The sequence below is a fragment of the Bacillus rossius genome, chromosome 3 (genome assembly GCF_032445375.1).
Source record: "Bacillus rossius redtenbacheri isolate Brsri chromosome 3, Brsri_v3, whole genome shotgun sequence".
In the NCBI taxonomy this organism is placed as follows: domain Eukaryota; kingdom Metazoa; phylum Arthropoda; class Insecta; order Phasmatodea; family Bacillidae; genus Bacillus; species Bacillus rossius.
Window position 1 is genome coordinate 80,863,068 of NC_086332.1, and position 22,766 is coordinate 80,885,833.

The 22,766-nt window shown below is 37.4% G+C and overlaps 2 protein-coding genes across 3 annotated transcripts in view; one reads left to right on the forward strand and one right to left on the reverse strand.

Annotated features, from left to right (window-relative positions):
• LOC134530962 (ATP-binding cassette subfamily G member 4-like) overlaps positions 1 to 22,766 on the forward strand; it is a 341,027-nt gene that overhangs the window by 267,293 nt on the left and 50,968 nt on the right. The gene's annotated exons all lie outside the window — the stretch shown is intronic.
• On the reverse strand, positions 15,344 to 21,265 carry LOC134530963 (flagellar attachment zone protein 1-like). Of its 2 annotated transcripts, none has more exons than XM_063366332.1 (4): positions 21,051 to 21,248; positions 19,913 to 20,317; positions 17,911 to 18,096; positions 15,344 to 15,696 (listed from the first exon to the last, which is right to left on the reverse strand). In XM_063366332.1, the coding sequence occupies exons 2-3, from the start codon at positions 20,261 to 20,263 to the stop codon at positions 17,956 to 17,958; spliced, it is 492 nt and encodes a 163-aa protein (XP_063222402.1). In that variant the 5' UTR covers positions 20,264 to 20,317; positions 21,051 to 21,248; the 3' UTR covers positions 15,344 to 15,696; positions 17,911 to 17,955. The 2 variants fall into 2 exon arrangements, with proteins under 2 accessions (XP_063222402.1, XP_063222404.1); XM_063366334.1 differs by lacking the exon at positions 15,344 to 15,696 and adding an exon at positions 16,111 to 16,265 and having other exon boundaries at positions 21,051 to 21,265.

Genomic DNA, 22,766 nt, shown 5'->3' on the forward strand with positions numbered 1-22,766 from the left:
GGTATTTTGACCATATTGTATCAATCCTTATCCAATAAAATATGTAGGTTACATTAGGATTTTAATTTAGATCAAAATTGACTTTCACACCCTATCATATGCGATTCATCAAACTATGCTGTTCAGTTTTGATACTTATAAGTACTGACTTATTAAATCTAAGTGACGCCATATTAGTAGATCGCATCTGTTTGAAGCTGGGGTGTATCACTGGTATGCATATATTCGCATAACGTTTTCTATATCTATTGTGCTTGAAAATAATTTTTTCTGTTACTAAAGTTATGAAACCAAATATTTTTAACTATTAGTTTTAAAACATTTTGGTGTATTATATTTAAAAGAAGTATAACTCCGTGCATACATAATAACGCACATTTTTTAAATGTAATAACTGATGTATTAAGAGAGTTTCTATTAATTTTTTTATTGATAAATAATAAAGTAATTTTTAGTTTGAACTTTGCCGCCAATTTATTCTACTGTAATAGTCTATTGTTTGAGAATAGTTAGATATGAACTAAAATATCAATACATATATAAATACATATAATATGTAATATAATAACCTCTTAATAAGCAGTAAGAAGGCCCCAAGGAAGGCGAAGGTGGAGGTGGGAAGAGCAGGTAGTTAGAGGAGAGCAAGAGAGGAGAGAAGAATGGAAAGAATGAAGGAGGAATTGTGGAGGGACAGAGGGAGATGGAGGTATTCTACTTTACTGACTCGGCCGCATGCTGCAAGCAGTTGATGATGATGATGATGATGATGATAATTAATACATAATAAATAGTTTCATTTTTTTTATGTTTCCGCAGCTGGCTACTGCATACATAATAGTTTTGATGTACCCTCGTTTGAAATATTTCTTCATAGAATTCGGAAACAAGCAAAGTTCCAAAAACAAAAACGTGGATGGTGAGGCTAAGCCTAAATGTTGCTCCGTCCAGTTTTTTGCGCACGATCAGTTCAGTAACCCGCTACTGCAATGGAAGCACCTCCTTCCTTCCTCTCCTCCATCACATTACGAAAGGTTGGATAACTGGTTGCCTCATAAGACCATAAGCGGCTCACTTTAACGCATTTGTGGTCAGGATTCCACAATTAAATATTATCTCTACGGCTGTGATACAGTCTTTGGCGGAGAATAGTGATTATTTTTTCAGTTAAAACATTAACATTGTGCTTTAAAATGTCAGCTGCATTTCATGTTGCTCATTAGGGAAAAAACATATGATTATAAACTAAAATTAACTTTATTTCTGCATTTTTTAAAGCTATACTCATCAGCCAATATGTGACACTATAGTTAGTAGTATAGAATAGGGCGTCCGGAAACTGGCTTCTGGCTGAGGATTGAGGAGTGTGTCGACCGCCATCTTGGATTGTGACGTCACGGCGGCCATCTTGGATGGATGTGACCTTGACCTTTGACCTTGACCTTGACCCCAACGGCCATTTTGGATCCGCCAACTTGGATCCGCCATTTTGGATGACGTCATTGTGTTCTCAAAAATTCCGGCGATGTGTTTTCCGCCATATTGGATGATGACGTCACCGTTGCAATTTTGGTTACGGCCGCCATCTTTAACTTTTTTATTTATTATCCGATTTAAATGAAATTTTTTTTAAAAAATAAAAAAAATTAAATAATAAAATTTTAATAAATTATTTATAAAAAATATACATTAACGACACGGAGCTCGGAGTCCTCGGTTCGAACCCGACGAGTGCAAAAAAATTAAAAATGGCGACAGGCTCCTTCCTCAATGGTGGATGCAGGCAGACTGACTCCCACCACTTTTTTTCAAAGCATATATACCATCAGGTAGTATGACGTCATGTCCGCCATCTTGAAATTTGGACGCCATCTTGAAAATCTTTATTTATTATCCGATTTTAATGAAAAAAATTCCAAAATTCATCAAAAAATTAACGTATTTGAATTCTGTTTGATTATATCGATGTACGTCCTTGGTTCGATTCCCGGAGAGTAAACAGTCGATCCTTCCTCCATGAAAGCTACCTAGACTGATCTACCACCACCAGTACCAAGGTATATATCATCAACTGGTATGACATCATGTCCGCCATCTTGTCTTCATCCACTGGAGACAACCATCTTGTTTTCGTCTGCTAGAGTGTGCCAATAACATGCAGTATATTTATCTGCTCACCATACTTTTGTCCTCAACTGTTGACACTGAACATTGACCTTGACATTGAACATTGACCTTGGCCTTTGACCATGACCTTGAAATTTGACATTGTCCTTGAAATTTGACCTTGACCTTGAAATTTGACCTTGAAATTAGACCTTGGCCCTGAAATTTGACTTTGACCTTGAAATTTGACCTTGACCTTGAAATTTGACTTTGTCCTTGAAATTTGACTTTGTCCTTGTCGACCATCATGGATCCGACATTTTATAATCAGTACATGCTACCAGGAGCTACCACCTGCTGGAGTACGCCATATTGTGTGTGTACTTGTATTATAGAGTACATTTCCATCTGGATAATTTTATTCTAACCCGCTACAGTGCAGTAATCATTTATTATGGAGGTGCCCCCCGCCATCTTGAAATTCGGCCGCCATCTTGAACTCATGTAATAATGTAGCTAGAAAAGCGGGAAAAAATCCAAAATTCATTAAATAAATTAGTAATCCATATAATGATTGATTGGATCGACTAAGGTCCTTGGTTCGATCCCTGACCGATACAAAACAACTTCAATTTAAAAAAATACTAAAAAAAGTGTTAGGTTTGAGAAAATAAAAACACCGCAAGTTCTTTTTAAAAAATTTTATTACATAAATTCAATACACTACTACAAGTACAAAAAAAAAACACTGACAAATTACCAAAGCCTTTTGGATTCCTCGATTCAAACAGTCTTCTTATTGTACGGACTAAGCCTTTTACATGACTTTAAATGTCTATCCGATCCGTTCATCACCACAGCCAGAGACGGACTGAAGTTCATAGTACTTATATAGTCTCATTAGCCGGTACAACACATGAGTCAAATCAATAACCATGTTCATTATACTTCTCGGAGCATTTTTTATAATGACGATGTAAGCTATCGAGACGTGAAATTAGTTTATTGCACTTATTGCACTGAAATTGTATTCTTTGAACATTATTAGAACAACCGCTTCTTTCATGTCTGCGAGCATTTGAGGTGATAGTAAATGATGCACCACAGTATTTGCACTGATGCAAAGTACGCTCTTCATTAATTGAAGTATTCAATGCTGATGAAACGTCAGCTGATGGTGGAACAGCACATATCGAAGTCTCCTCCAGTGTTGTCAGAGGCGTTGCCAACGGGATCTGCTCCAACATCGTCGGCGCCGACGTCACGGTTCCCGTAGTCGATGGTACATCCTCCATCGAGTACGACGTTGAAGTCGGTAAAGATGCCATCGAAGTCTCAAGAACAGGCAATTACACGACTTATGCACCAGAATAAACAAACTAGGTGATCCGTACACCATCGAAGGCAGTAACAAACTGAGCGTCCTGCTGTCTAGGACTCGTTTATATACATTAACCGGTTTGAATAATACGCTAGTCAAATCAAGAACAATTTACTAAAATACTAGAGTCAAAACAACATTAAAAAAATAGAAGCACCATCAACAAAAAAAGGAAGCACATTTGGAAGCACCTTCAAAAAAGGAAAAACAATAGGAAGCACCATCATCAAAAAAAGGAAGCACATTTGGAAGCACCGTCATCGAAAAGGCAGCACATTTGGAAGCACCGACTACGAAAAGGCAGCACATTTGACAGCACCGACAACGAAAAGGCAGCACAATAGGAAGCACCGACTACGAAAAAACAGCACATTTGGAAGCACCGTCATCGAAAAGGCAGAACATTTGGAAGCACCGACTACGAAAAGGCAGCACATTTGACAGCACCGACAACGAAAAGGCAGCACAGTTGGAAGCACCGACTACGAAAAGGCAGCACATTTGGAAGCACCGACTACGAAAAGGCAGCACATTTGGAAGCACCGACTACGAAAAGGCAGCACATTTGACAGCACCGACAACGAAAAGGCAGCACATTTGGAAGCACCGACTACGAAAAGGCAGCACATTTGGAAGCACCGACTACGAAAAGGCAGCACATTTGGCAGCACCGACAACGAAAAGGCAGCACATTTGGAAGCACCGACTACAAAAAGGCAGCACATTTGACAGCACCGACAACGAAAAGGCAGCACATTTGGAAGCACCACCATAGAAAAGGCAGCACATTTGGAAGCACCGACTACGAAAAGGCAGCACATTTGGAAGCACCGGCAACGAAAAGGCAGCACATTTGGAAGCACCGACAACGAAAAGGCAGCACATTTGGAAGCACCGACAACGAAAAGGCAGCACATTTGGAAGCACCACCATCGAAAAGGCAGCACATTTGGAAGCTCCATCAACAAAAAAAAAAGGCAAAAAGGAAGCACAAGTTAGAAATCAGAATACACGAAATAAAAACATTAAATTCTTATAATTTAAATTATTTATTTTATTGCTTTACATTATACAAATGCAAGTAAAACAAGCCATTATTGTATGTAGCCAGCATTCCTCAGTTCCTTGAGTATGAAGGATATTTCTTTGATGCACGAATAGTTTCCTGCACAAAGCGAACCATGTAGAAGTCTTAGCCGGTCAACCAATATGTTTGGATCTTTCCATGATGTGTAATCATTCTCTTCTACCACCATCTTCCTTACACCTTTATAATAAATATTATGATCTCTGGTGTCTTCCGTTTTACCACCAACCTCAGGGTAACTTTCATGTTTGAGACGGTGATCATCACAAGCTTGATAAGATTTATTTAATATATCACGTCGTTTCCATCGTTTCGGTCTCAGGACACCGCCACATTCTTCGATCTTGGCAGCTTTAGGTGCTTCATCATAGCCTATGTCTTTGTCAACAGCCTCAGAGTCACTGTAACAATCACCGTAGAAGGAATCGTCTTCACCCAATTTACCGTAATAATTCGATGTTGATGATGTTGAAGTCTTCATGCTTCCTTTTTAGGAGTCCATCATTTTTACAAAGTAGGAAAGATCTACTTGAATTCGGCTGGAATATATTCTCACTTTTCACGTTAAGGATTCTTCCATTGTCTTCATTCTTCCGTAAATCATCAACCTCCTTCAATTTAAGTTCTTTGTCGAGATCGGAAGAGCCAAGAAAATTATTGTCGTAATGCAGATCACTCTTCCTTAGGCTAGTAGATTCATCGTTGTCCTCTAGCTTGTAAACTTATCATTGTTGAGCAAAGATAGAGTTCTTGTACAAGCCAGAAATTTATGCATTTTTTTTTTAATTTTTTTTAATTTTTTTAATTTTTTTTATTAATTTATTTTTATATTTAATATTTTTTCCTGTAATTTTATGATATCAAAGAAAACATTTGGTGGTTTTCTCCGAGTACTTCTGATTAATCTGGTCAATATTATGATGGTTTACTCCGTGTGCTCCTGATTATTCTTGCCAATATTATGATGGTTTTCTCCGTGTGCTCCTGATTATTCTTGTCAATATTTTGATGGTTTTTCCCGTGTTCTTGCAATCAATCCTGTGGTTTCTTCAAGTGTTTCTGACTATTCTGAGAAACCGCTCTCCGCATGGATTTTTTTTTGTCTAATGAGACATGTCATTTTATTTGGAGTTACATTTAATTCGATAATTTCTGCTACTAAATCAAAACTTGCAATATTTTCATCAGGTGGAATTAAAAAATATCATTACTCAGTCAAATTAATATAACGCCATGAGACATCTGTGGAGCACCAACATACTTCCTTTTCCTTGGAGTCTAGCGAAGCCATCCTTCTTTTGCGATCGTTAGTGAGCATCCCGCATCCCGCATAAAAAAACTAAATATGATTTACCTGCAAGCAACATGTGGCGACATCTGTTGTTGAAAAGCAGAACTACATGCATAAAGTACTTTTGCATGAGATATATTAATTCTCGCTGATGAAATATGAAAAAATTTCTATTTAAGTATTGGATCTAATTTAAAACACTCAATTGGTATCTGGCATTAGTCTCAGTAACTAATATGAATTCCGATTCGGGATCTGACGCTGTATCGAAAGAACATAGGTGTAAGTTTTGCAGTAAAGAGTTTATCTTGAGAAAGAATAAAAGACAACACGAGAAGAATGACTGTGTTAAAAATCCACTGCGCAATATGATAAGTTGTGTTCGATGTAGCAAGTCGTTTACGCGGAGAGAGAGCCTAAAAAGACATGGCAGAACTTGTAGCGCCAAGCCTGCGTACAAGCTAGAGGACAACGATGAATCTACTAGCCTAAGGAAGAGTGATCTGCATTACGACAATAATTTTCTTGGCTCTTCCGATCTCGACAAAGAACTTAAATTGAAGGAGGTTGATGATTTACGGAAAAATGAAGACAATGGAAGAATCCTTAACGTGAAAAGTGAGAATATATTCCAGCCGAATTCAAGTAGATCTTTCCTACTTTGTAAAAATGATGGACTCCTAAAAAGGAAGCATGAAGACGATGAAGACACTTCAACATCATCAACATCGAATTATTACGGTAAATTGGGTGAAGACGATTCCTTCTACGGTGATTGTTACAGTGACTCTGAGGCTGTTGACAAAGACATAGACTATGATGAAGCACCTAAAGCTGCCAAGATCGAAGAATGTGGCGGTGTCCTGAGACCGAAACGATGGAAACGACGTGATATATTAAATAAATCTTATCAAGCTTGTGATGATCACCGTCTCAAACATGAAAGTTACCCTGAGGTTGGTGGTAAAACGGAAGACACCAGAGATCATAATATTTATTATAAAGGTGTAAGGAAGATGGTGGTAGAAGAGAATGATTACACATCATGGAAAGATCCAAACATATTGGTTGACCGGCTAAGACTTCTACATGGTTCGCTTTGTGCAGGAAACTATTCGTGCATCAAAGAAATATCCTTCATACTCAAGGAACTGAGGAATGCTGGCTACATACAATAATGGCTTGTTTTACTTGCATTTGTATAATGTAAAGCAATAAAATAAATAATTTAAATTATAAGAATTTAATGTTTTTATTTCGTGTATTCTGATTTCTAACTTGTGCTTCCTTTTTGCCTTTTTTTTTTTTGTTGATGGAGCTTCCAAATGTGCTGCCTTTTCGATGGTGGTGCTTCCAAATGTGCTGCCTTTTCGTTGTCGGTGCTTCCAAATGTGCTGCCTTTTCGTTGTCGGTGCTTCCAAATGTGCTGCCTTTTCGTTGCCGGTGCTTCCAAATGTGCTGCCTTTTCGTAGTCGGTGCTTCCAAATGTGCTGCCTTTTCTATGGTGGTGCTTCCAAATGTGCTGCCTTTTCGTTGTCGGTGCTGTCAAATGTGCTGCCTTTTTGTAGTCGGTGCTTCCAAATGTGCTGCCTTTTCGTTGTCGGTGCTGCCAAATGTGCTGCCTTTTCGTAGTCGGTGCTTCCAAATGTGCTGCCTTTTCGTAGTCGGTGCTTCCAAATGTGCTGCCTTTTCGTTGTCGGTGCTGTCAAATGTGCTGCCTTTTCGTAGTCGGTGCTTCCAAATGTGCTGCCTTTTCGTAGTCGGTGCTTCCAAATGTGCTGCCTTTTCGTAGTCGGTGCTTCCAAATGTGCTGCCTTTTCGTTGTCGGTGCTGTCAAATGTGCTGCCTTTTCGTAGTCGGTGCTTCCAAATGTTCTGCCTTTTCGATGACGGTGCTTCCAAATGTGCTGTTTTTTCGTAGTCGGTGCTTCCTATTGTGCTGCCTTTTCGTTGTCGGTGCTGTCAAATGTGCTGCCTTTTCGTAGTCGGTGCTTCCAAATGTGCTGCCTTTTCGATGACGGTGCTTCCAAATGTGCTTCCTTTTTTTGATGATGGTGCTTCCTATTGTTTTTCCTTTTTTGAAGGTGCTTCCAAATGTGCTTCCTTTTTTTGTTGATGGTGCTTCTATTTTTTTAATGTTGTTTTGACTCTAGTATTTTAGTAAATTGTTCTTGATTTGACTAGCGTATTATTCAAACCGGTTAATGTATATAAACGAGTCCTAGACAGCAGGACGCTCAGTTTGTTACTGCCTTCGACGGTGTACGGATCACCTAGTTTGTTTATTCTGGTGCATAAGTCGTGTAATTGCCTGTTCTTGAGACTTCGATGGCATCTTTACCGACTTTAACGTCGTACTCGATGGAGGATGTACCATCGACTACGGGAACCGTGACGTCGGCGCCGACGATGTTGGAGCAGATCCCGTTGGCAACGCCTCTGACAACACTGGAGGAGACTTCGATATGTGCTGTTCCACCATCAGCTGACGTTTCATCAGCATTGAATACTTCAATTAATGAAGAGCGTACTTTGCATCAGTGCAAATACTGTGGTGCATCATTTACTATCACCTCAAATGCTCGCAGACATGAAAGAAGCGGTTGTTCTAATAATGTTCAAAGAATACAATTTCAGTGCAATAAGTGCAATAAACTAATTTCACGTCTCGATAGCTTACATCGTCATTATAAAAAATGCTCCGAGAAGTATAATGAACATGGTTATTGATTTGACTCATGTGTTGTACCGGCTAATGAGACTATATAAGTACTATGAACTTCAGTCCGTCTCTGGCTGTGGTGATGAACGGATCGGATAGACATTTAAAGTCATGTAAAAGGCTTAGTCCGTACAATAAGAAGACTGTTTGAATCGAGGAATCCAAAAGGCTTTGGTAATTTGTCAGTGTTTTTTTTTTGTACTTGTAGTAGTGTATTGAATTTATGTAATAAAATTTTTTAAAAAGAACTTGCGGTGTTTTTATTTTCTCAAACCTAACACTTTTTTTAGTATTTTTTTAAATTGAAGTTGTTTTGTATCGGTCAGGGATCGAACCAAGGACCTTAGTCGATCCAATCAATCATTATATGGATTACTAATTTATTTAATGAATTTTGGATTTTTTCCCGCTTTTCTAGCTACATTATTACATGAGTTCAAGATGGCGGCCGAATTTCAAGATGGCGGGGGGCACCTCCATAATAAATGATTACTGCACTGTAGCGGGTTAGAATAAAATTATCCAGATGGAAATGTACTCTATAATACAAGTACACACACAATATGGCGTACTCCAGCAGGTGGTAGCTCCTGGTAGCATGTACTGAACATAAAATGTCGGATCCATGATGGTCGACAAGGACAAAGTCAAATTTCAGGGCCAAGTTCAAATTTCAAGGTCAAGGTCAAATTTCAAGGTCAAATTTCAAGGTCAAGGTCAAATTTCAAGGACAAGGTCAAATTTCAAGGTCATGGTCAAAGGCCAAGGTCAATGTTCAATGTCAAGGTCAATGTTCAGTGTCAACAGTTGAGAACAAAAGTATGGTGAGCAGATAAATATACTGCATGTTATCGGCACACTCTAGCAGACGAAAACAAGATGGTTGTCTCCAGTGGATGAAGACAAGATGGCGGACATGATGTCATACCAGTTGATGATATATACCTTGGTACTGGTGGTGGTATATCAGTCTAGGTAGCTTTCATGGAGGAAGGATCGACTGTTTACTCTCCGGGAATCGAACCAAGGACGTACATCGATATAATCAAACAGAATTCAAATACGTTAATTTTTTGATGAATTTTGGAATTTTTTTCATTAAAATCGGATAATAAATAAAGATTTTCAAGATGGCGTCCAAATTTCAAGATGGCGGACATGACGTCATACTACCTGATGGTATATATGCTTTGAAAAAAAGTGGTGGGAGTCAGTCTGCCTGCATCCACCATTGAGGAAGGAGCCTGTCGCCATTTTTAATTTTTTTGCACTCGTCGGGTTCGAACCGAGGACTCCGAGCTCCGTGTCGTTAATGTACATTTTTTATAAATAATTTATTAAAATTTTATTATTTAATTTTTTTTATTTTTTAAAAAAAATTTCATTTAAATCGGATAATAAATAAAAAAGTTAAAGATGGCGGCCGTAACCAAAATTGCAACGGTGACGTCATCATCCAATATGGCGGAAAACACATCGCCGGAATTTTCGAGAACACAATGACGTCATCCAAAATGGCGGATCCAAGATGGCGGATCCAAAATGGCCGTCGGGGTCAAGGTCAAGGTCAAAGGTCAAGGTCACATCCATCCAAGATGGCCGCCGTGACGTCACAATCCAAGATGGCGGTCGACACACTCCTCAATCCTCAGCCAGAAGCCAGTTTCCGGACGCCCTATTATATACTACTATAGTTAGAAAACAGTCCTTATTTGACGCGAACCGGACTTTATTAGGCTCGAAATCCATGCCATCCTAGATCATATCTGAAACATGACGTCCCGTTTCACATTGAATACATCTAAGATTTAACGTGAAAAAATTCCAGGCATAATAAGAAACTATAGTGGTCCATTGCCGCCTTTACAACGTGAAAATGATTGCATGGGCTGGAAAATAATAAATTATAACGTATATGTCAAAAATAGTTTTTTTTTTCAGAGCAGATAATTAAGCGTTGGTATAAATATTTGACTATTAAAGCTTTAATGAAAATTAGTATATTTAAACCAATTGTACTTATTATTAATTCGAAACTCATTTTCCTTATATTTTTTTACAAATTTAACATATCGTTGCTATAATTTACTGTGAAAGAATAATTCGTTCACGTACAGTATCGAAACATCTTTGTTCTACTCGATTTAGAATTTTGGCTTTCGAAGTTGAGCCTCTTTGAAATGGTAGATTTTACCAACGTTTGGGTCTACATTGCAACAGACATTTTTTGAGAGTTGATTTCTCGAAAGACAAAATAGTTTATTAGAGACAATATCAGTGAAAGCTTGCAATCGATTTCACCTAAAAGTTTCGTACTGAAATAACCCAATATTTTCTGGGGTGGTATTTGAAAGAAAGTTTTATTGAAACAAATTGAGCTGAGTGTTAACAGAATGAAAACGGTTTTCCTCTTCTATAGATGAAACCTATAAACAGGAAATTAATTTGCAGTTTTCTTGACCTCATGCAAGTTTCAAAAATGAAACCAATATGCGATTAAGCTTTCGTCTAAGTGATATTTAAGAATGATTTCTAAAACCTAATTTTATAAGTTTTATTTTGTATTTATATAAAATATTTATTTATATCTTATATTATTTGTACTTTGTTTTATATTTGTATCAAATGTCAATATTTCTCACATTGTATATTTGACATACGCCTGTGAGATTTCATATTTGAACAGAAATATTTTTAAAAAGTTGCAAAAAAAAACATACTGGTTCGAAGTCTTCTAAACCTTGCTACAAATCACTCTACTTGTGAGCGCCTTTTCATATGCAAGAGAATTCTCGTCGCTATTTACTTAACGGAAAAGCTAAATCGCGTATGTACTTAATGTTCGCTCCAGTTCAGTTTCGACAATCAGTGAAATTTTTACAAAATTAATTTAATCCAAGAAATATCCGGGTACACTGTTTGAACATTTTAACTTTAATCTACTAAGAAAACCGGTTGGAAATTATGAAAGGATCTTCGTAAACCTATGGATATCTTCGATAATTTACAGGTAATGACGTTACTTACTTCATAAATGAACTCACAGGAATAATATTCAGGTATAAAAAAGTTTAAAAAGTCTTAATTTCACTTCCTTCCACTTGTATTTTTATTTTGTTTAAAAACGGATACAGAACTATACAGAAATAAAAGTTCTCTACTTTTACAATAGATACCTCTGGAAACCAGTTGCCAAGAAATAGTTTGTAATACTACAAGAAAGATATTGTAACTTTGCACAACACCTAGCTATGGTTAATATTGAACAGATTATATACGTTTTTCGAGCTAACCTACTGATTATTTCTTACCAAAATAGACGCATAATTTTATATACTCAAATTGATGTTTCATTCAAGCATAATTTTTTACAACCATGGGAACGATAATTATACTTTATTTGTTTTATTGTGCTTATTAATATGCGCAGCTAATACTGGAAAGATAGGTATTCAGGTAACTTTTTACAAATAACTTTAACTATAGGAGGTATTTGGACAACAGAAAGCATAAATGCTTGGGAAAGAATCGGAACTAAATATTACGGCAAACACTATTTTGAAGTGATACAGTTGTAAATAAATCTGTATTTTGCATACATATTTCTGTTTCATTTACACATATATATGTATACTATAGCCTAAGCATTCGAATATGGCATAGATACTACGAATACCCAGTTGCTTGAAACCAAAAAAAAATGGTTTGTTTATTTGAGGTTCATTCTTCGATTGAAAAAATTAATGTATTGTTCTTGAACGGTGTATAAGATTCATAGAATTGTTGATGCACATGGGCTTCGAAAGTTTCAAGCAAACGTACCTAATTAAAGTTTAAAATTCATCGTTAAAGTTAATTCATTTCAATAAATTCTGGAGAGTTCACTAATCACTCTCGCTAAGAGCAGTGATTCTATACAATGCAGCTACCCGACAAAATAAATATAGTGGATACTATCACTACGCCTATCATTGATACCGTATTCGTCACATCCTATGAGACTACTACAGTGTTAACAACAAGCATATAGACTAAGTATCTCTGGACCAAGAGTATCTCTCCACCGATTCTTGGCATGCATTTCAACTAAATCATGACCAATGTCCAGTATATAGGACGAGAGTCTCATAACTGTCAGACGCCATATACGGGCATAACCTGACAATATTTCCGATTACTGAAAAGTTTATTGCAAATATGGCGAACAAAAAACTTTAATTGTAGGACAAACACTGCAAATAAACTATGATATTAGAACAATTATTTCTGAGAAAAAGAGTCACATAATGGTTATAATAAATAATGCTTAGTTACAGACAAAGAGACACTAGTGAATTAAATATTAAATTATAACTATAAACTCGGTTATGCACAATCTATACTCATCATCTAGGCCGCACAGTGGGAAGCCACTTCATTAAAAAAAAGACGCACATTTGAAAGCACATTCATAAAAATAACGCACTTTAGGAAGCACATTACTAAGCACATACATCAAAAAAGACGTACATTAATATGCGCGTTCATAAAAAAAACGCAGAGTTTGGAGCACATTCAATAAAAAAAAAGTACGAAAAATTACCATCCAGGTCACATATTGGGACGCACATTCGTCATCTAGGATACATTGGGACGCCAAATCCATATTCATTATCTAGGCAGCACAGCTGAACGTACACTTCCCAAAAATGACTCACACTTGGACACACATTATTCTAAAATAACGCACATTGGAAATCATATTCATCATCTAGGACAAACGTCGAGACATCTATTTCTCAAAAGGATGCGTTTTTTGACTACAGTAATTGGAAAGGATGCACACTAGGGCGCAGATTTGTCCGCACATTCATAAAAAAAACTACTCACATTCATCATCCAGGATACACATTGGGATACACATTCGTTAACTAGGATGCATATTAAGATAAACATTTATTACAAGAACGCACATTTGTACGCACCTTCATCATTATGGATGAACATAAAGTTTTATTTGGCCATGAAAATAGTTTTAATTAGTAATATTTTTAATGTGTTTTTATATAAAAAAATTATAAAAGAATCAACCAAACTTTAAATATTTTATCCTATTAATCCTGCTTATCCCCGGACTTCAAGTATGAAGCATATCTCATCCATGCTAGAACCGTATCCTGCTCACAGAGAAGCAATCAAATATCTCAACCTGTCCACGAATCGTCCTAACTACCTAACTGTCATTATTCTGTTAATCACTTTAATCATTTTATTTTGACACCAGTCATAAACATCAACATCACAACTTTTATCATCATTATTGTCTACACATACATTATCATTTTTATCTAGATTACTATAAGATTTCAGCATCTTTGGTGCTGACGTTTTTAATGTATTCAAGCATCCTTTTTAAACGGCCATAATTTTTCCAAGTTCAGAGGAACTTCTAGAAATCCGCTTAAATATAATCTGAATTTTCACGGTAATGATACTTTTTTTTTGTCTTCAGTCTTCCTTAAACCATAAATGTACGTCAATTCAAGTTTTTTTGTCGAGATCAGGAGATCTATGGACATAATCACGTTCAAGACAGGAAAAATCTGTTTCTTCTACAGCACATTCTTCTTTAGTATAGTACCCCATCGTTGTCCTTCATATTCAAAGTGAACATGGCTTTACAAGTCCTGTCGTGTATTTTTTAACTCAATATTCGTATAAAAGACCTGCCATCCAACACAACTTAAAATTTTACATATTGGTCCTTATTCACATTGTTTATCAGTGACTACACCAGTAAGTAACATTTAGAAATTGACAGTACCTACCTTTTTTTGGTCAGGTAACTGCATTGTATATAGTCATTCATCTTAAGAAGAACGATTAGTGTGTTCCTTGAAAGCTATTGGGGAATAATTAATTTTAATTATGGTTTTAAACACTAATTACTTTTATCACTGACGAAGGGTCGAACCAAGTACTGGAATCAAGAAAGTTAATCAACATGGCAAGCACAGGCAAACATTTTAAATAATTTTGTAAATTTTTCTATATTTTAGTTTGATAATTACTTTTTTAATGGCGGTAATATAGCTTTAAGAAATTACTGGGGGGGCAGTAGGAGGATTTTAAACAGCTTTGGGGAATTTTACATTGTTAATTAAATTATTAAGAGTAATTTTTTTAAAATACATTTTTCACAGAATAAGGATCAAACCAAGGACTGAAACGATAAAATTAAGCACCTTAGTAATAAATAAATATTTATGCTTTGAAATTTTTTTCCGAATAGTTGGATAACTTTCAAATAATCTCAAGAGAGCGGCTAAGATAGCCGACATGGCGGAAGTTACTATAGCTAAAAATCTGGGAATCAATAATAGCTTGCTTTAGCAGGTATGGATGCAGCACACTCTAGTAGACGAAAAGAAAATCCAACATGAAAGTATCTAATATGGCTGTCATGATGTCATTATGGTGGGAATTATATATATATGATTTGGCATTAGTGGTTAATTTTGCGGAGGAAATATATGTTGACTTTTATCCACCATTACATTCAACGGGAATTCAACCCAGTACTTTCAAAGTTCGTGATGTAGCATGGTGTTTTTTGTTTAGATTTTTTATTTTTTTTAATGTTTACTATTTTTTCCGACGCGTTTGACCCGAAGACCCATATCACCAAGACTAGAATTCAAAAAATAAAATTTTAAAAATTATGAAATTATAAATTTTTTCCAATATATCGCCTTTGCTGGGTAGAACTGGAGACACCAAATCCATGGAGTAGAAAATACTTTTTATTCAATTACGCTTTAAAAAAATTTTTTAAATATTATTGTAGTTTTAGTTTTTAGGTGTAGGTACACCGTATCGGGGTGTCAATTTTCACTCGGCGTAACATATTTCTGTCAAGGTGTTTCTATTCAATGTTAATTTCGCGTAATATGGCAACCGTGACGTCACAAATCCAAGGTAGCGACTGGTCATTGACCTTTCCCCAGCTTCTCGCCTTGGATACTGTCCCTGGAGCCCCGCTTGCACGGCACTGGTCGTCTTGATGCAACATCAGTGACAGAGAAATGTACTAATCTTGAAGGCTTGTGGGTACGAGTCGGGGCCGTTACTAAACTGAAACAAAAAAAAATGGTTGCATGGCCACCATATACATTAAAAGTGAATCTTTGCACTTCAATAATCCACTTCAACGATAAAAAAAAAATATTCAGTAGTTCACTTGAACGATAAAAGTAAACAATAAAATACACAGTGGAGGTTTACGATGGAGTTCCATGATTGTAACAGACACGGCGATGAATAACTTGTAAAGAGTCTTAACAGCTGACAGACGCTCTTAATTATTTATTCCCCCTTCTCATTCTCCGCCACGTTTCATTACGCTTTATGAGTGATCGCCTTTATTTAAAGAAGTTTCACTTCAAAAACTCGCGCTTCTTTACGAGAGCACTCATTTCTACGGCTTTCATAGATACCTGATGTATGATGTCTCATGCCTGAATACTTACATTACAAAAATGAATAATATTTGCGGGAAGAAATTTTTTTTTAATTTACGTAAATCCAGTACAAAAGTTAGCATTACAGTGCGAGAATTTTAGACGGGTGTTACGGGAATGTTGCCTCAGAGTTTTGGCTGCAGTGCCCGCAGGCTTCAGAGACAGCGACACACTTGCGGTCATCTGTGGAGAAAAAAAAATAGTATTTAATGAAATAAAACATATACGTTAAATTTAGAAAGCAGTTGATTTCAACTACAACACAAACTATCTACACGTGGTTGTACACACAGGGGTTGTTCATGAGGTATCAGTACACTTCCTCTCTTACATCGCAAATCTAGAAAATTTACACTACATAAAAGGTGCGGTAATGAAATATGTACACACTCAATAGCAAAATGAATTTTCTTCGTGTTAAAACAAACTTCTCAACTCCATCACAATTTCAGTCAATACTGAACTATGAATTAAATCAACATGGAATGATTTGGGAACGAAATACGGAAATAATCAAGCATTTAGCATGAAGTATTCAACATGGGCGAATGTAGATTAAAATTACGTTAGTTAAAATACATTTCCGCGGCTGTCTGAAATAGATGACCCTTGGAAATTCAAACTGCATTAATTCGACAATTGTTTCGATGCACATGTCCCAGATCGATACAATTAAAAGCAAAGAAATTATTTCATTGTGTGTGGAGTTTTGTGTGGTACGGGCAACTGACTTCAATACAATTATGGGTTCAGTGTATTTTAGTATTAAGTATTGCCTCTCGATTTAACGAAGCAGTTTTTGATACTTTTAAATACCAGTCCAATTCCCGTCAGTGTACATACAGTACAGTTCATACACTCCAGTCGATCTTGGCAGCTGTATTAAAAGGTCTCTGCTTTATATATATATATATATCTTAATCGAATTATAGCCGAAGATAGGATTGAAATTTTACTCCAAAAGGGTAAAAATATGACATAATGACACAGTTTAAACCAGGTATAGACTCAAGCATAGCACGACTGGGAATAGCGAAATGTGAACGGCGTGGAACGTGTCCAGTATTTGCTCTGGGCCTCGATGACGTGACAAGATCACTTGCCTCTCGCCGAATCGATCCGCAGATGGGGAAATTATTTAGCTTAGTTTATTTTCGCGTTACTGCCATTACGACCCGAATCCTTTTAGTCCCTTGCTGTTTCAGCTAAGGCTTCCATTTTATGTTGCGCACAGGAAGCTTGTGCCTGTATTCAGAGGCGGATCCATGGGGGCACGTGACACTTCCCCCACGAAGAGTAGCACATTTAGTGGTTGAAATTACTTTTTAAGTAAATATTTAGGGTATTTAGTATTATAAATACTTATCAATGACTGGTTTATAACTATTAATAAATAAGTCTTGATCTTATATATATATATATATATATATATATATATATATATATATATATATATATATATATATATATACAAAGTGATTATTATCAAATATTAAGAACAGTTCCCCTGGTTCTATGTGGGAGGCGATATTCCAGACTCCTGGAGTTCCCCTCTACCTCATTACGCCAGAAGTCTATCCCGTAACTACTGCTGCCTGTACTTGTTCCACCTCAAAAGCTGTAACTGTGTTCTGTACCAACATGCAGTTCTCCAAGGAGGGCTTGAATAGTTGAATCACAAAACCGCTGCCCTCCCCAAACTTCGGATTTGCACACTAGATGATATCACAATTTCAGAAAGACAATATGACTGAATGAAACATTAAATTCCTTCACGGCCTTCTGGATCCTCCACTTGTTCCTTGAGCGACCGTGAATGGTGTGCTACCTGCTGGTGCGCGGACACCGAGAGCAGCGGCAGTGGCGGGCTCGTCTACTTGCACTGCCGGACCTGCAGCTCCGTCAGCCTCGCCTTGAGGGCGGTGTTCTCGCAGGCCAGCCGGTCGATCTCCAGCGCGAGGTCCCGTCGCTGAGCCACGTGCTGCGACAGCTCGCGCGCCAGCCGCTTCTTCTCCTGCGAGCAGAGTGGTTGGAGTCTTCACTTGAGGAGTCAGCTTTCAGTTTCATCTTTATATAACTACTTTTTTTAAGACAGCAACATGTGGCATTACTTCCGACACATGAAAGACCAGAAATTGATATTTTGGCTATTTCTTCAAAGGGTTTTTAATAGTTTGATGCCTTTCTCCATCAAACACCACTGTTGAGCCGTCAAATTTGTGAGTGTTTCCTGATCAGCAAAAAACAACGATATGGCCCGCTTTTGTTCTAACAGACGCTCTATCATATAGAAGTGGAATTCAAACTAGTGCTGATATCTTGCACTAACTGATGCTCGGATGAATTTAGCTTTTTTTGAATCGCAGGAGTTGTTCTTTAGCTAATCCCCAACGATTGAAGTGCCTAACAAATCGTTTACCAGTAGCAATCACGGTTGTTGCTTCAGGCTGCTCCTTTCGCGACTGTACGCCCCTCCGCACTTCTTTTCTACGCCCATGTGTTACCATTGCACATGCGCACACTCAACATCTACCTCATTTCTGGTGCCCATTCATCATTTGCAACTACATGCTACCAGCATTTATCCCTTTATATGATGCTTGTTTATAACTGCACCTACGACCAATCAACATATATTTATCTCTGGATGCTATTCAATTTATTTAATTGTCATAAAATATTTAATTCAAATGACTAATTTTTTAATGGCGCTAAAAGAAAAATTCAAATTTTAAGATAGCTTACATTGTAGTGTAAAATTTTTAACTTATATTAGAGTTGCATCCTACATTAAGTTGTTATAACAATACCCTTCTAGTTCAATTTTTATTATGAAATTTTAATTCACATGTGAAATCAACAAAAAAGAGGTCTCTGGACCAAACTCTCTTTTGTAATATTTTGTAGAAAAACTTATTCCCAAGGTCCGTTTTTGGAACATAGGCTCATCTCTCATTCAATATTTCACATTAATCACATATCTTTTTATCAGGCTATTTTGTAATTATCCACCAGCCTAGCTGCATACACAGTTCAATTTAAAAATCTGTTATGTTACAAATGGCGCACCTAAATCAGTTGAAACCAACCAACTTTTTAATGTTAATTTCCACGTGCACACTAATGCTTGGCGTAAATTTTGCCCTAGCGACAGGCACGTGATCGGACCACCAGAGCATGCAGCTCCAGATAGCCCTAACCAACAAGCAATTACATTATTGTAGTAATAACTTTTAAAAAAGGAAATGCCAGAAATTATGTTGCATAAGTCTTGGTTCATGTACAACCAGTGGGCAAACAGTTCTCTGAAGTAGTGCTAATGGTCTACATATCATTCTGGTACTTATTTACTGTCAGTAGTGTCTGTAAACAACACCATGTGGTTGCTAGAGTCGGGAAAGAAATATGATGTGGTGTTCTTGCAAATGAACATTAATAAATGGGCACCACTGGTACTAGTTTGAGAACTGTAGGATTTGAGACAAGTTTCATGACACAGACTACGGTCGGAGGTAAGGGAGGCAGTGTAACAGCAGGCGCGTCTCCTGCAGCCGCCGAGAACACTCGGCAGGTCGCCGCCTGAGTATTTGAGTGTTCTATGTCCACTTTTTAGGTTTTTTATGCTATGGACACTAAATTAATATTAGTATTCATTTGTACTATATCCACACACGTCTACGCACATAAACATGTTTGTTCTTAATTTAAGACCAATATTATTTTGTTCTATGTCATGCTATTCATAGTTATTTGAACTTTCAAATGCTTATATCTCAGTTCCTACTTCAATGGACATAGAACACTCCGATTCTCAGGCGACGAGGCGTCACCTGGTGGCACTGGTCGAGGAACCTCTGCAGCCTCTGGCAGTCCCCGCAGGTCTGCTCCAGCTCGGCCGTCAGCCTCTTGTTGTCCGCGGCGAGGTGCAGCGCCTCCTTCTCCAGCCCCAGCACCTGCTGGAGGGCCTCTTCCAGTCGCTCCTCCTGCCGCAGCAGCTCCTGCCTCCTCTGCCTGACGGCCGTGTTGCAGCTGGCCTCCAGCGACACTGCCTCGGCGTCCTTCTCGCGCGCCTCCGCCTCCAGCTGCACGTTGAGCGCCTGCAGCTGGAGGGCTCGGTGCATGGCCTCGTGCTGGCAGGCCAGCGACTCGCGCAGCGCCTCTCGCAGGCCCCCGTCGGCCATGCCGCTCGCCGCCTGCCTCGCCTGGCACCACGTCTCCGACAACAGCGGCTGAACCTTTTGAAACATTTGTTCCGAAAACGACCTATTTCCCATAATATTCCTTGGTTGTCACACCACAACAAATTTCAAAGTTTCTTTCTTTTTCCAAACCTAACCAACCATACATACTCCCTATCTCAGAGTACGTATTTTAAAAGCAGCTAACCTAACTATCTATACTATTCTTCAATCCAAACTCACCAACCATCCACACGATTCCAAATTATTTTTTAAAAATATATCTTAAATTAACCTAGCTAAAAAATTCAAACAATAAGCTATCGGTAAAACAAACTTGAAATGTCTCGTCGTCGTTTTACATATTCGACAAGTATAATGAAAAGGAACTCAAATATATACCCTCAAATATAAATTAATATTTTATTTTTACGAATCGGCCCCATTTGTGACAAAGCATATTTATTGCCGCCTCTATGTGATCGGACACGCAGTTTGCCTACAGAACGTCACTGAACTCATCCTTTGGTAATTTATTTATTATAAGTTATGGGAGTTCGTGACCAGTGTTTTGTTAGATGGCATTGGTATGTTGGTCTGCATTTAAAGGAAGTATACAAACAACACCGGGAATTCAACTTAACCGAAACCTTCAAAAGGGTGTTCGGCTCCAGCACCTGTAGTGTCCCAATTGGCTTGGTAGATATTTGGGAGTTGATTTAAGTATCTTGAGGATGGGACTCAGCCAAAGTAAAATATTAAACTCGTTCATAAAAAATGTCTACTTCACCTGTTATGCAAATAATCGTAGTAAATTTTCTAGCTGTCCTTCCGAAGTTCTCTGTGCCAGCTATTTTTAGCCGCAGAAATGTACCGTCAATGCCTTAAATTTCCTCAAATCATAACATATTTTGACATAGAACATTTATAATTAGTAACATAAAGACAACAAATCTGGTTATTATTACCATTAAAAATTATGTTATTTAATGCTTGTTTTTTTTACATGGAGAAAGCATGGAGGAAATTCTAGTTTACACTTATAAACCAAAATCACTTGTATGGAAGCATTATTTTAGAAATGTTTTGGGTGTTTCATTATGGCGATGGTGAGGTGAAAAATTACTTCAACTAAGTCGCCGCATACTATCTTCTTATACAATTACCAACCCCATGACTACATCTCAACATCAGACACATCACTATGTAAAGTATACATGTATGTATACTATGTATGTACATGTATAACTATGACTTATAAACTTCGCGTGTAGCAGTCAACATATTTTCATAATTTGATTCCAGCGAAACGAAAAATGCACCTCTGTAACATCGCTTCACTAAAGGATTATACCTAACCGAGAGTGAGGAGTTGGTTAGCTCAGTATTCCCGTTTCCCCTCCCCCTCAGATCCCCACTCATGAGCGTTGCACTTTTCGTTACGTTCTGATGAGTCATCGCCTCGACCTACCCTATTGTCTGGAAAGAGGTTTCAGTTGAAAAATGTTTTGTTATTCAGATTGTGGAAAAGGTAAAATGTAGGAGGGGGGGGTTGGTCGTTCTCGTTTAGGCTTCAATTATTATATAGACAAATACTACACGCACCCTCTCCACGACTTACTACCTCCGCGCCACGTTAATGCTGGCATGTGCTCTGGCCCAGGAGGCTGACACTAGGGCCCACGAAGCTCTTAGGAAGTTAGTCCCCATGATACTACTAACATCGAAATAATGCATCAACCCGTATGATTTAAAGGCACGCTTTGTATTCGAGCGAAAAAATATTTTTTTTCCGATAAAATAAAAAGTCGTTATTTTGCATTCTAAAAATCTATAATTGATATACTACTATTGACTTTAGTGTACCGAAATCATTACTTTTAATGTAGACATATAAAACAATTCTAAAGGGTGGTCACACTAGTACTTTAGATTTAGTTTTGTGGCAGATGCTTATAGAAGCCTTCAGTAAGCAGAGATTAGAGCCACACTCGAACAGTACCAAAGTTCTCTGAAGATTGCCGATCGCTCGTTAGAAAACACCATACTGCAAGGATTTGTATAGGTTACGATGATAGAGTATTTTTTTTAATAACGCCAACCTAATCAACAATTAATTAATATACAACAACCGGACCTTACCTACCCTCTCGGAAAATATGATAAAATTTTATTTATTACACTGGCTGATCCTAACCTATCCTAACCTTATTTTTTTCGTGAATTTCGGCACTGTTTGAGTTGTAGTTGTGGATTTCATCCCTTTTAATTGTATGCTATCCTATGCTTGTAGTCTTACGCTAGTGTACACTTTCATGAAAATCTAATTTATTTCGTTTCGAAAAATCAAAAATGAGTCGGAAAATGGTTTGGTGCAAGTTGTGAACAAAAACCTCCCCGAAACGAAACGAAGGATTATTGAGAAGAAAAAAATTAACATATTTGAGAGACAAAAATCATTGAAAATGCTGCCTTGCATGGCAGAAAAATAAATGTTGTCAGAATG

Bases quoted from the DNA above. Each gene is read 5' to 3' on its own strand.
- LOC134530963 (XM_063366332.1), bottom strand. From the start codon at position 20,263: ATGGCCGACGGGGGCCTGCGAGAGGCGCTGCGCGAGTCGCTGGCCTGC. The intron at 18,097-19,912 runs GTGACGCCTCGT...CTCTGCTCGCAG, and splicing joins TCCTCGACCAGTGCCACCAG to GAGAAGAAGCGGCTGGCGCG.